The sequence below is a fragment of the Perognathus longimembris genome, chromosome 1 (genome assembly GCF_023159225.1).
Source record: "Perognathus longimembris pacificus isolate PPM17 chromosome 1, ASM2315922v1, whole genome shotgun sequence".
Classification (NCBI taxonomy): domain Eukaryota; kingdom Metazoa; phylum Chordata; class Mammalia; order Rodentia; family Heteromyidae; genus Perognathus; species Perognathus longimembris.
This window is the reverse complement of record NC_063161.1, coordinates 157101294-157115195: the sequence shown is the minus strand read 5'-3', so window position 1 is coordinate 157115195 and position 13902 is coordinate 157101294. Positions and strand designations below refer to the sequence as shown.

The 13902-nt window shown below is 42.7% G+C and overlaps 2 protein-coding genes across 4 annotated transcripts in view; both read right to left on the bottom strand.

Annotated features, from left to right (window-relative positions):
• The window catches only part of Phyhd1 (phytanoyl-CoA dioxygenase domain containing 1), a 36922-nt gene that overhangs the window by 294 nt on the left and 22726 nt on the right, over nucleotides 1-13902 (bottom strand). Inside the window, exon 13 of one of the 2 annotated variants that reach the window (XR_007210686.1) lies at nucleotides 555-579. The exons of the other annotated variant lie outside the window; for it this stretch is intronic. The gene's annotated coding sequence lies outside the window, so the exon portion shown is untranslated. Of the gene's footprint in view, nucleotides 1-554; nucleotides 580-13902 lie in introns of those variants that run through there. 2 annotated transcript variants of the gene reach the window in all.
• Nup188 (nucleoporin 188) overlaps nucleotides 1-13902 on the bottom strand; it is a 37851-nt gene that overhangs the window by 17778 nt on the left and 6171 nt on the right. For both annotated transcript variants that reach the window (XM_048344318.1, XM_048344325.1), the window contains exons 3-15: nucleotides 12025-12098; nucleotides 11654-11738; nucleotides 10950-11030; nucleotides 10250-10294; nucleotides 8489-8581; nucleotides 8243-8362; nucleotides 7178-7389; nucleotides 6347-6461; nucleotides 5557-5757; nucleotides 4549-4638; nucleotides 3656-3721; nucleotides 1564-1683; nucleotides 83-209 (exon numbers count right to left, since the gene is read on the bottom strand). In XM_048344318.1, coding sequence (XP_048200275.1) covers nucleotides 83-209; nucleotides 1564-1683; nucleotides 3656-3721; nucleotides 4549-4638; nucleotides 5557-5757; nucleotides 6347-6461; nucleotides 7178-7389; nucleotides 8243-8362; nucleotides 8489-8581; nucleotides 10250-10294; nucleotides 10950-11030; nucleotides 11654-11738; nucleotides 12025-12098 — 1429 coding nt within the window. The remainder of the gene's footprint in view (nucleotides 1-82; nucleotides 210-1563; nucleotides 1684-3655; nucleotides 3722-4548; nucleotides 4639-5556; nucleotides 5758-6346; nucleotides 6462-7177; nucleotides 7390-8242; nucleotides 8363-8488; nucleotides 8582-10249; nucleotides 10295-10949; nucleotides 11031-11653; nucleotides 11739-12024; nucleotides 12099-13902) is intronic.

Sequence of the window (13902 nt, the reverse complement as noted above, 5' to 3'; positions counted from 1 at the left end):
TTTTCCAGGCACCTCAAATAAAAAGGTTAAGCTTGACTGGACCCGTGTAAGTGGGTTATTATACCAAAGCTATCTGTCTTACCCAGAGGGTAGACCAGTTTGGGTGTCTGCCTCCGCCAAAGAGTTCCATCTTCATGGGAGATCACATCGTGGGGCTTGTGCTTATAAAGTTCATTGTAGAAAGACATCTTATCCAGGAAGCTATATACCTGCCAACAGGCCAAAGAAACCCATGACACATTTACCCACAGGACAGCAGTGCCAGATACCTTGCCCATACTGTGCTGGGCCTCAAATCTCCAGCAGCCCACCACTGCAGCTCTTCCTGGACTTCAAGTGCCTCAGACAACCTTCAAATTCTTTTTTTGTCGAACATGGGGCTCAAACTCAGGGCCTGGGCGCTGTCCCTGGGCCTTTTTACTCAAGGCTAGTGCTCTACCTCTTTGAGCCACAGATTGACTCCCAGCTTTTTGGCAACTTTTTGGAAATAAGAGTCTCATGGGCTTTCTTCTCCAGGCTGGCTTCGAACAGTAATCCTCAGATCTCAGCCCCCTGAGTAACTAGAATGACAGGCATGAGCTGCCAGCACTCAGCTTTCAATGTTCTTTAACCTAATTCATTTCCCTCCTTCCATGGAGAAAGCATCTCTCAATAACTCTCTTTATTGCTTGAAATATTATAAAGATTTTTTTATGTATCACTTGACTCCATTTCTTTTTTCTTTTTTTTTTTGCCAGTGTGAGGACTTGAACTTGGAACTTCATGCTTGCTCACCTTGCTTTCTAGACAGGCACCTACGGTGTCACTTGAGCCACATCTCCAGACTGCCCGTTTTTTTTTGTTTTGTTTTTGCTGATTAGCTCCAGACTGATTAGCCTTGACTTTTCTGCTTGAGATGGCTTGTGAATCATAATATTATAGATCTCAGCCACCTGAGTAGCTAGGATTATGAGCCACTAGCACCTGGCTTGCTTTTCTTTTTCTTTTTTTCCAGTCCTGGGCCTTGACCTCAGGGCCTGAGCACTGTCCCTGGCTTCTTTTTGCTCAAGGTTAGAGCTCTACCACTTGAGCCACAGCGCCACTTCTGGCTTTTTCTATATATGTGGTGCTGAGGAATTGAACCCAGGGCTTTAGGTATGTGAGGCAGACACTCTACCACTAGGCCACATTCCCAGCCCCTGCCTTGCTTGCATTTGCTATTCTTTCTTGTTCTTTCCTTTTCCCTTTCCCTTCCTTTCTTCCATTCCCTCTCCTTCGCTCCCTTTTTAAACCCTCTCTCCATTTGTATCTTCCTTTTCCCTCCCTTATACTACTGAGCACATCCCCAGCCCTATTACTCACTTCTTGTATCTACTGTTATTCTCTTCTGAGAATTTTATGCTTAGTCTTAGTCCTACAGTATCTACTTATGGGTACTTCACAAAATCTTCACATATAGTTCATGCAACTTCAGATGAACATTTGTCCTGGCAGTAGAATATCGATGCCAAAAAGGAAAAGGAATCTCAGTGACAGCCCAACAATAAATATCCTTCACCTCCTGCGGGACCTGACTCAACTTACCTTTTTGGCAGTGGACTTCCCTGACACAAGGGCTCGGAGCAACTGCAGGAGGGGGGAAAGCAGATGGGGAAACATGCCACACACACTGTCCAGAATGATGCCAAGACCAGAGGTCGGTTCCTAGGATGGAAGGCAAATAGTCATGCCTCTTCAGAAATGCCCAGCAGTCATAAGAAAACCTAGAATTATTCCTTCCATTAGGCACAAATCATTCTTCCCTAATCACTTAAGACTTCCGTAGTTCCACTAACAAAGGCTTAGCAAACTGGGTATTCAGGACCCAAGAGACTGCTAGTCTATCCAATGACCTCTGCCTGGTCACTCTTTTTAAAGATAACATTGCTTCTTGGTATTACATTTCCACTAAAGCAAAAAGAAACTAAAAACATGTAGCACTTAGCCATCACATTTAAGCAATACGGGACCATACTGGCTTCTTCTAGACTTTGGGGGGTTTTGTAAGATTAACCGGCATCTCAGGAAATAAATCAGGATATGAAACACCAATCACTCTGGGTACAGGACAAGGGAAAACAGCCTTTATCATCTGGGCCCTGAGGTTTGAGACTCAGATGAAACTCAAGAATTGATGAAGCAAATTCTCACCAAATTCAAATTCTCATTCTAACTGACCACAACACTGACAACTGACATTATATATAAATTGTTTGGTTTTTTTGTTTTTTTCCTTGGTTGTGGGGCTACAACTCAGGGCCTGGGTGCTGTCTCTGAGCTTTTTTGCTCAATGAAAGCATTCTACCACTTTGAGCCACAGTGCCACTGCCAGTTTTCTGGTGGTGATGAGAGACTTGCAGACTTTTCTGCCTGGGATGGCTTTGAACAGTTATCCTCAGATCTCAGCCTCCTGAGTAGGTAGGATTACAGGTGTGAGCCAGTAGTGTCCAGTCAAGATACAGTTTCAATAGTCTAGAAGGGCTTTCAAGAACTACAGGAACCTTGGTATCTAAAAGGTGGGAGGTGAAAAAAAGTCTTGGTGACAATATATATACTGGTTGACAGGATGGTTGAGGATAAGACCCCATAACAAATTACTTGGATAGGCTTATTCAGCATAATCCTATCATGCTAATTATTTGAGCAACAGAGTCAAGTCAGACAGAACAAGGGCCCTGGCTATTGTCTGTCCAGCTGTGTGGTCTTGGGCAGGTGATCACCTGCTCAAGTCATGCAGGCATCACTTAAATCATATGCAAAAGGAGGATAATGATAGTATCCACTTCACAGATCCTCCTGAAGACCAAATAAAAAAGTGTGAATAATGCTAAGTATAGGACCTATCATAACTATTTAACAAAAAAGAATACCAGGAAGTGGCAACGTGTTTGAGAGGAACAATGAAGGAGGGGCACAGGAATGACCGGTGAGCAAATTCAGTCATATATATTATATAAAAATAGAATGACAGACACTGAGGTTAGTAGTGGGAGGGGGAAAAAATGGGGGAGAGCGATGGGAGGGGTAACATTGATCAAGATACAAAGCATTCATAACCTGACTATGGGATTATAATAAACCCCTTTGTACAACCACTTAACAATAATTGTTTGGTTTTTTTTTTTAATCCCTAGGAAACTGGGAATGTGACTTAGTGGTAGAGTGCTTGCCTAGCATACACAAAGCCCTGGTTTCGATTCCTCCATACCACATACACCAAAAAAGCTGGAAGTGGTGCTGTGGCTCAAGTGCTAGCCTTGAGCAAAAGAAGCTCAGGGACAGTGCCAGGCCCTAAGTGCAAGCCCCAGGACAGGCAAAAAACAAAAACTATTATGCCCAGGTAATAGTGGTTCATGCTTATACTCCTAGCTACACAGCAGGCATGAGATCTAAGGATCACAGTTCAAAGCCAGCCTAGGCAGGAAAGTTCCTAAGACTCTGATCTCCAGTTAACCACCAAAAAGCCATTAGTGAAGTTGTGGCTCAAGTGCTAGAGCACTAGCTTTAAGCGAAAACACTCGGGCACATTGCCCACGCCCTGAATTCAAGCTCTAGAAACAGCACAAACAAACAAAAATAAATTACCACATAGTGTCCAAAAAATCCTTTGTCACATGATTCCCTCCAACATACTTACTGTTCCCCAAAACAGTTCTGGAAGAGAAGGGTCTGCCAGGACTTCACAAGCTGTGTCAATGACATCCTGTTAGGGGGACAGGAGAAAATGGCTGTATGAACCATTTTGTGTTCTTACTATATTCTGTTAATATTAAAACACCAGTAAACACCTACATATAACCTATCAGAACAACTCAAAGTTTAGAATAACATTACAGCCAGGTGCTAGCAGCAATCCTAGCTACTTACTAGGCTGAGATCTGAGGAATGAAGTTCAAAGCCAGCTGGGACAGGAAAGTCTGTGAGACGCTTATCTCCAATGAACCACCCACCAGTAAACTGTGGCTCAAAGTGGTAGAATTCTAGCTTGAACAGAAGAGCTCAAGGACAGAGCCCAGGCCACACATTCTAACCCTATGACCGACTAAATAAATACAAGAATAACATTATAGCTGGGACTGCGGCTTGGTGTTATGAGTGCTTGCCTAGAAGTGGCGCTGTGCCTCAAGTGATAAGAGCGCTAGCCTTGAGCAAAAGAAGCTTATGGACAGTGCTCAGGCCGAGTTCAAGCCCCAGAACTGGCAAAAAAAAAAAAAAAAAAAACCCAAGAACTGTATGCACTATGATTCCATTTCTAAAAAAGAATTATTCTGTGTGCATAGCATATGTGTACATGTAAAGTGAAAGGGAACGTATCCCAATGTCAAATGAACTAACCTGTGTAATTGGATTACAGGGTTTTTTCCCCCTTTTTTTTAATCAGCAATTTCTGCTTTTGCAACAATATCATTCACATAATAGATGAAAACAAACAGCAATAAACAAGTTACCATGTGAGACCAAAGGGACATTGTGGGAACTAGACGGCAAGGCTGGCAGCTACTGATGTCCTATGCACCGTCAGATACTGACCTGCTGATTGCCCAGAGTGTACAGCTCCAGCGAGGTCAGAACGAAAGAGAGGAGTCCGTAGACACACATGCACGCTGTGCTCGTGGTACACTGCAACGGCAGGAAGGCAGTCATGACAACGGCAGGAAGGCAGTCATGACTAGGGAACACAACTCCCCAAGTCAGCACAATCCCATCACGCTGGCATAGTCCTTGCAACCCAATTGGAAGGGGATCTAAAACTTTTGTAATTTTACTAATTTAGTTACCAAATGAGGAAAACAAAGGGGAGGAAAGAAAGTAGGAACCACAAACATTCCAATGTAGTCAAGAATAAAAGCAAAGCAAGCTGGGTACCACTAACACACATCTGTAACTAGCTGCTCACGAGGCTGAGATCTGAGGGTTGAGGTTCGAAGCCAGCCCAAACAGGAAAGACTGAGACTCTTATCTCCAATTAATCACCAACCTCCCCCGCAAAAAACAGCAATGAGCTATGCGTCAAGTGGTAGCACTATCCTTGGGCACAAAAGCTCAGTGACAGCTGTGCACACAGGTCTTGAGTTCAAGCCCTAGGACTGGCACAATAAAAATTAAAAATAAAAGCAATCTGTTTTCAAATTTATCAAAGTCCGTGTGAGTATAGAAAAAAGGTGTTGTCTATATAAATTGATACAAATGAGACAGTCACCAACATGCCTAGCATGCATGAAGCCCCAGGTCCGATTCCTCAGCACCACATACACAGAAAAAGCTGGAAGTGGCGCTGTGGATCAAGTGGTAGAGTGCTAGCCTTGAGACAAAGAAGCTCAGGGACAGTGCCCAGGTGCTAAGTTCAAACCCCAGGACTGGCCAATAAAAAGAAAAAAGAAAAAAGAACAGTGTCTGTTCATCGGAAATGTTGTATGCAAGTTAGTTACTACCATATCATCATGCTCCACTTCACTATTACAGTTCTTGCCAGGATTCTCATGGTTCTACCCTGCTCTTTCCCACTTCATTGGAAACCACCAAAAGCCTCAGACTCACATTATTCCCCCCACTGGCAAGTGACCGCAGCAGTCGAGTCAGGTACTGAAATACATTCAGCTGGATGGCTGTGCCACCTATCTTCCGGACCACACTGCTGGTCTCTTCGGGGTTCAGGGTGTGGCGGAGGAGAGCCCAGGCCAAAAGCACTGGAGCATGATGTGGAATGTCCCCGAAGGTCAACATCAAACGGTCCATGTCCTAAGGAGAGAAGGAAACAGAAAGCGGCAAGATTCCTCACCAGGATGTCACTGCGCTCAGGAAACCATCATTCCTCCAGAGAGGCCTCACTCTCCATGAGCCTCCATTCCCCCACCCCACCCAGTCACTTCACTCATAACCCCTCAGCTACTCTCACCTTTACACACATATCTTTCTACTGATTTTATATAGTCCATGTAAAACCATAAAATCCATGTTCAAAACTGTATTCACCTAACCTTAAGCTTTCCACGCCTTTCATTTTCTATTCTTCCCATCTCAATGTTCACCCCTTTTCCTCCTTTTTCCCCAGCCCAGACTGTTAAATCTCCAAGGCTTTGTCCTTGGGCCTGTTTTGTGTTTGTGCCATCTGCCTAAGTGACTGCATTTGCTCTCACAGAATCAGGATCACCTCTGTACCAATAACTGGCAAATCTGAGGTTTCTTCTAGATCTAATGACCTATTTAACAATGCAGAAACGTAAACTCCGCAACACTAACAGCTTACACAGCAGGACAGTTCTAGGGTTAAAAACAAACTACTAACTAAAGCCATCTGAAAAAAGAAAAAAGGACTTTCCAAGTTCACCTGACAAATGAGGCCATCCTGAGCAAATTGGTGTAATTCCCTCCTGTCGTCCAAAGCAAACTTATGCAGGGACTCAATATCCATGCCTTCCACCAGGATAAGGGCACTGAAGTAGCTAGGAAGACAAAATGCTATCAAGGACTTGTATATGCTCTTCAGAACCTGAGACTAAGGTAAGATGTAAGATGTCACTATCAGAATTACCGATGACTTCTGTATCATCCAAATACTAAGCTTCTAATTTCCCGAGAGTAGGTATGTGAGAGAGAACAATTCTCAGCTACCCCTGGATCTGAATTTTAGACTTTCAGCACATCTCAATTTTACCAGCCACTTGGTACCCAACCAGGGTAGTACACATCTAGCACTAACGGTTTCTACCACTTACACCTGATCCAGGTAAACTGTGTCAATTTCTCATCTGTGCTTCTTTTATCAGAGAGGTGTCAATATATGGATATAACAATTGCCATCAGAAGAAGAAAAGTAAGAAATTTAAGTCCACAGACAATGACTTGAAAAACAGGGAACAAATGTGCCTTAGCATTTATGTAGTGCCTGGCCTGAAACAGTGGTTCACCAACTATTGTTTGTTGAGTGCATGGATGAACCCCTTAGACAAAGACAGAAAGTTAAGAGTGTAGTATTTACTTACGACCATGTCTCCCTTCCATGTTAGCCCTAGTCTACTGCCCCTATGAAGTGGAAGTTACCAGTACAGTCATTTCTTTCTCCTCCCATTAAATAAAAGTCTTTCCCTCCCACCTATTTACAGATGCAATGGAGTACCAACGCTCTAAGCTCTGTGTCCCTTGATTCATTTAGACTTACCCAATCCGGTCGACAAAAGGATCCATGGTCTCATCCACCAGGTGCCTATTGGTCTGCCTACTACCAAATCCTTGCTCTTTAAACATCTTGGTTAATACCAGCAGATCACTAGGTGCCATCTCAAAGTATGCATAATAAAGGAAGATAATTTCTAGCAGCATGGACTGTTCCCGAAGGCACTGAGCAAACCATCGAGACACCTGGCGCTCAGTCTACACAACCAATGTAGGAAAAAATGGGGAAAAGATTGAAAAACAATTTAAAATACTGACAATATTTTTATTTTATCTTTTTTAATTTTTGTTGGACATGAGGCTTGAACTTGCAAGCTGGGCACTGTTGCTGAGCTCTTGTGCTCAAGGCTAGCATTCTACCACTATGAGCAACAGTGCACTTCTGGTTTTCTGGTAGTTAATTGAAGGTAAGAATCTCATGGACTTTCCTGCTTGGTCTGGCTTTGAACTGTGATCCTTAGATCTCAGCCTCCTAATTAGCTAACACTACAATTGTAAGCCACCAGCACCTGGTCAGTCATCATTTTTTTATGCATGATAGAAAAAATTTTAAATGTAAAAATAAGGTAGCCAAGGTCTCCTTCCCACAATTCTCATGCACTGTCATCTAAGCTCTGCTCCAAAGGAACCAGTATTAAGAGATCTTTGTCCTCTGACAACAATATGCTACACACATTCACTCATTCATTCTATATTCATTCTAGCTCTGAACCAAAGAACACATTACACAAACTGTTTGGCATCTTACTTTTTCCATTTAACAATTTATCTCATTATTTCCTCTAATAGTATAATAAGAATTTCTGCCAGCCAGACGCTGGTGGCTCACACCTGTAATCCTAACTACTCAGGAGGCCCTCCAGTACTAGGAGTTGAACCCAAGGGTTAACCCAAAACTGCTAGGCAAACTCTTTACCACTCGACCCAGGCTCCATACCCATAGTTACACCACTGGGAAGACCAATAATCCACACGTGTGCTTGGTTAACACACGGTAAGTTCTCCAGTGGAGGCTCTATAAAAAAGGGCAGAGAGAACAAATGTTGTATACCATGAGGTTGCCATGCGTCTCCCAGGTTGGTGCTTCAGTTTTATACAGCTCCTCAAACTGCTGTCTATATTTTGAAACAAGTTCTTTCTCCAGTTTATCCACACAGTCTGCATATTCAACCTTGAAAAATATAGTGAAAAACAGAGTAATTCATATAGAATAAAAGGTAAGTACTCAAATGAACATAGTATTAAATTATTAAAAGGGTTTAAATGACATGGAGTAGAGAAGACTAAACAGGCTTACCCTATAAGGATGTCTTTCATCTTGGAAATAAGTGAGAAGGTGTAAGACACAACGAAGAATACAGGTTCGTTCTTCATAGTAATAATCTGCAATCTGGGAAAAAACAAAAAATGCAAAATCATTCACATTTGCATAGGATATTTAATTTTTTCCCCCGCGGTCATGGGGCTTGAACTTTAAGGCCTGGGTGCTGTCCTGGAGCTCTTCAGCTCAAGGCTCACACTCTACTACTTAAGCCACAGTGCCACTTCCAGTTTTCTGGTAGTTAATTGGAGATAAGAGTTTCACAGATTTTCCTGCCAGGGCTAGCTTTGAACCACTATCATCAGATCTCAGCCTCCTAAGTAGTTAGGATTATAGGCATGAAGCCATTAGCATCCGGCTGAGAATATTTAATTATATATTCACTGATAATACACACTTAAAGATGTGAGTGGGGAAAAAACCTAAAGCAGAAAGAGCTGGGACCATTGGCATGGCTCAAGTGGTAGAACAAAGTACCCTAGCACTGAGTTCAAAGCCCAGTATCATACACCCACACATCAAAATGTCTTAATAAATGAGGAAATATATTAAGCCATACTAAATAATATAAATTTCCAAAAGTTTTCTAACATGAATTTCCAAGCCATTCATGTAACACACAATGATAGCACTGACAGGCCAAATACTTGAGAACATATGTTAAAAATACCACAGCTTAAGTGGGCACCAGTAGCTCACACCTATAATCTTAGCTAGCTACTCAAGAGGCTGAGATAAGATTATTGCAATTCTAAGCCAGTCTGGCCAGGAAAGCCTAAGAGACTCCCATCTCTAATTAACTACCAAGAGAAGCCAGAAGAAGAGCCATGGCTCATGTGGTAGAGTGCTAGCCTTGTGCAAAACAGTTCAAGGACAGTGTTCAAAAGTGCTGGGACAGGCACAAAGCAAATAAAAATACATATATAAATAACAATGAGGGGCTGGGAATGTGGCTTAGTGGTTGACTGCTTGCCTAGCATGCAAGCCCTGGGTTCGATTCTTCAGAAAAAAAACACAAACAGATAAGGCCATAAGTGGCACTGTGGTTCAAATGGTAGAGCGCTAGCCTTGACCAAAAGAAGCTCAGGGACAGTGACAGAGCAGAGGCCCTGAGTTCAAGCCCCAATACCGGGGGGGAGGGGGACAAATGGGCACGATACAACAACAACAACCAAAACCATAATAAAAACATAATAGGCTGGGAAGGTGGCTTAGCAGTAGAGTGCTTGCCTAACACGCATGAAGCCCTAGGTTCGATTCCTCAGTATCACATAAACAGAAAAAGTCAGAAGTGGTGCTGTGGCTCAAGTGATAAGAGTGCTAACCTTGGGCAAAAAGAAGCCAAGGACAGTGCTCAGGCCCTGAGTTCAAGGCCCAGGACTAGAAAACACACACACACACACACACACACACGCACACACGCACGCACGCGCGCACACATACTAACAGTCAAAGAATCTCCTTGGAAAAACTCTTCAGCTAGGTCCATGAGATAAATGCACACGCGTGCGTGTGTACCTGAAGGCTTAAATTCAGGGCCTGGATGCTGTACTTGAGTTCAAGTCCCAGGACCAGCACCTCCTAAAAAATCCTTTTGTTTAAATAATGAGCAAATAAGCTTATTCATTAAGATCTCAAAGCTTGCCCAACAAGAACCAAAAGCCAGCAATGCTCAGGAAAGCCAAGAAACTGCCACCCAACTGCATAACAAGGAACAGTAATGTAGTTAGTACTGACCTTCAAGATTAAGGACTGGCTCTGTCTCTCATCTTGCAGAACCGTCTGAAGAAAAAGAGGCAAAAAGTCATCTTACAGACAAAATATGCACGTCTACCTCACCTGCAACGTTATGATTGCCCACTTTCCTCTGTAAACATTTTCTTATTTCTTTTTTTTTTGGCCAGTCCTGGGCCTTGGACTCATGGCCTGAGCACTGTCCCTGGCTTCCTTTTACTCAAGGCTAGCACTCTGCCACTTGAGCCACAGTGCCACTTCTGGCCGTTTTCTGTATATGTGGTGCTGAGGAATTGAACCCAGGGCCTCATGTATATGAGGCAAGCTCTCTTGCCACTAGGCCATATCCCCAGCCCCTTATTTCTAACCTAAGTCCATGCAAACCTACGGTCAAAGCCCTCCCTCTCTCCTCTCTGATCTACTCTCCTCACACATAAAATAAGGTTCAAGCTTGGATACACTTACATCTCTGATTAATATGCTCTATGTCCCCTCTAGACCTCCAAGTATGAGACATAGATCACCTTACGAATACGATCTTTATTTAGGCCTTTAGGATACACTCGTTTCTCTTCAGGTCACATAAATCACTTTTAAGCTTTTAGGAAGTCTTTTCTAAGAATAGCTATAAGTGATAACCTACCTCTGTTGGTTACAAGGAAAAAGGAGAAAGGGAGCAGAAGGAGCTAGAGACTCGACAAACCTTCAGTGAGTCCCGAGTGCCCCTGTAATCCTCCTGAAGGTAACACTGCAGTAGCCGCACACTCTGCTCCTCATCAAGACCCTGAAACACAGAGCTCTGCAGTGAGCACAGCCACCTCGCCTCGTAAGCCACACACAGGACACAGAGCATCCTAGAGACTGGCCTCTGGAACGAACACAGAGCTCTGCAGCGAGCACAGCCACCTCACCTCGTAAGCCATACAAGATGCAAAGCATTCCAGAGACTGGCCTCTGGAACAAACACAGAACTCCACTACACAAACTGCATACAACATGACCACTTTAACCCGTGTAGGAGATTAAAGGGAAAAATCGCTAGCATGTAATTTGTATGATTAACTGTGCTGATTATTCGTTAAGCATATTAATAGAGCGACAACTACATATTTACAAGACAGGTGCTTTAACCAACTAAGCTATGGAGCCCACTGACAACTACATACTTAAATATAAACACAGTCACCTTAGAACTACCACATGCATGCTGAAGAAAATTCTACCGTATGTGTGGTAAATGGGTCAGACTACTTGATTTGTGATATTTGGTGAAAAGAGTTGCAAGATGGGTATGTCTGCAATGTTAACATGCCCAATTAAAACCTCCAAAATTGAAATAAGCTGAATTTTCCCGGCAATCATAACTGAAGCCAAGAAATAAACTAAGACATTAACCATTTTACTCACCAAAAACTTGCTGATTCTTAAGCCCAGTTCCTTCAGTGGTGAAGCCACATCTTTATTAGCTTTCACTCTCTCTGCTGAACTTGGACTAAGAAAAAAACAGTGCATTACTTCATTTTCAATGAATGCAGAGATGCAAAATAAGAATACTTGAAGGGGCTTGGGGGTACAGTGCTTGCCCAGCATGTATGAAGCCCTGGCACTGATTCCTCAGTACTACATGAACAGAAAAGGCCTGAAGTAGAGCTGTGGCTCAAGTGGAATAGTGCTAGCCTTGAGTGAAAGAAGCTCCCTGATCTGGATGGCCCAATACTATCACAAAAATACATATAAGCACAGTTTCCACCAGGGAATCAGATCCTGGATAGCCATACCTGGGAGGTTTATAGTATGAAAGTCCCTCCAACAACCGATGCCAATGTTTATTCAGTTCCGCCTCAATCTGACTCTGCAAAAGAACAAGATAATTAGGCAGTGTAAATAATCAGACTCCAGAATCACACTAAGTATTCCTTTCAGTCTTTAACAATGAACTTTCCCCAATGGTTTAGATCATTTTCAAAACAGAATTCTGTAACCTCCTTTTCTTTGCTTAACATGGTAGCATAACAATTTAAGCTTATTATGGAAATCCTGATAAACACACTTTCTAATAATTACTAAAGCAAGTTGCTAGATCATAATTTGCCATTCTTTTAATAGGAGACACCTTAAGCTGGCCATAATACTTTATTAACATGAATAATGATGTGCTTAAGTGTTTTGTGTGCAAATTTCTTGTGTGTATGTGTGTGCGTGTGTATGCCAATCTAGGGGTTTGAACTCAGGGCCTGGGCATTTATGCTAACACTCCACCACTTGAGCTCCACTTCCAGACTTTTTGGTAGTTCATTGGAGATAAGTTTCATGGACTTTCCTGCCCAACATAGCTTTTAACTGTGATCCTTAAGATCTTTGTGCTGAATAGCTAGAATGCAAGTGTGAGTCACCAACATCCAGCCAATTAAAATTTTTTTTTAAATATTGGAGTTTGAACTCATGGCTTCATACTTGCTAGGCAGTTGTTCTACCACTTGAGCCATGCTCCTACACCATTATGCACAAAACATTTTCAGAATTTTGTACTCTGAGAATTCATTCTAGAAATGGAATTATTCAGGAAGGAATATCAAAAGATATTAGGATCTAGCTGGGTGGCTCACATTTGTAACTTTAGCTACTTAGGAGACTGATCCAGGACTGCACTTCTCTTCAAGGCTCTAGCTCCAAAATAATCTGCAAAAAGCTGAGCTAGAGAAAGTGTGAGGCTCAAGTGGCTAAGTTTTAGCTGAGCAAACTAGCACAATAAGGCCCTGAGTTCAAACCCTGATACCAAGAAAAAAAAGGATATTAAGGTCCTAAAATGTTAATAATAGTAATGACTGGGTGCCATCTTTCTACTTTATTCTTACAGAGTCAGAATACCCAATGATCAATATCAACAACTCTCCTTTATTGACATACACTTGGCAATGTCTTAGAAATCACAGCCTTGGGGAGTAGGGAAGGTGAGAGAAAAATGAGGGAGGAGGTAACAAGTTTAAAAATGTACTCACTATCTTATGTACATAACTGTAACCCCTCTGTACAACACGTTAACAATAAAACTAAATTGAAAAAACAACACAGCCTCTATGATCTAAGCAGAGATGTGAAATTGTCACAGTGAGCCCCCCTCCTCGTATAACTGATGTATGCTAATAAGTAAAATAAAAATATGCTTTAAAAAATAAGAAGGGAAGGGGCTGGGGATATGGCCTAGTGGCAAGAGTGCCTGCCTCGTATACATGAAGCTCTGGGTTCGATTCCCCAGCACCACATACACAGAAAACAGCCAGAAGTGGTGCTGTGGCTCAAGTGGCAAGAGTGCTAGCCTTGAGCAAAAAGAAGCCAGGTACAGTGCTCAGGCCCTGAGTCCAAGGCCCAGGACTGGCCCCCCACCCCCCCAAAAAAAAAAGGTAAAAAATAAGAAGGGAAGGTAAGACTTTTTTCTTAACATAGCCACTCAAGAAGAACCAGACCACTAGCCAGGCACCAGGTTCACACCTGTGAATACTAGCTATGCATGAGCTGACCAGTTCAAGTAGAAAAGCCTAGAAAAAGGTTGGATGGTGGCTCACACCTGTAATCCTAGCTACTCAGGAAGCTGAGATCTGAGGATCATAGGTCAAAGCTAACCTGGACAGGAAAGTCTGAGAGACTCTTTATCTCCA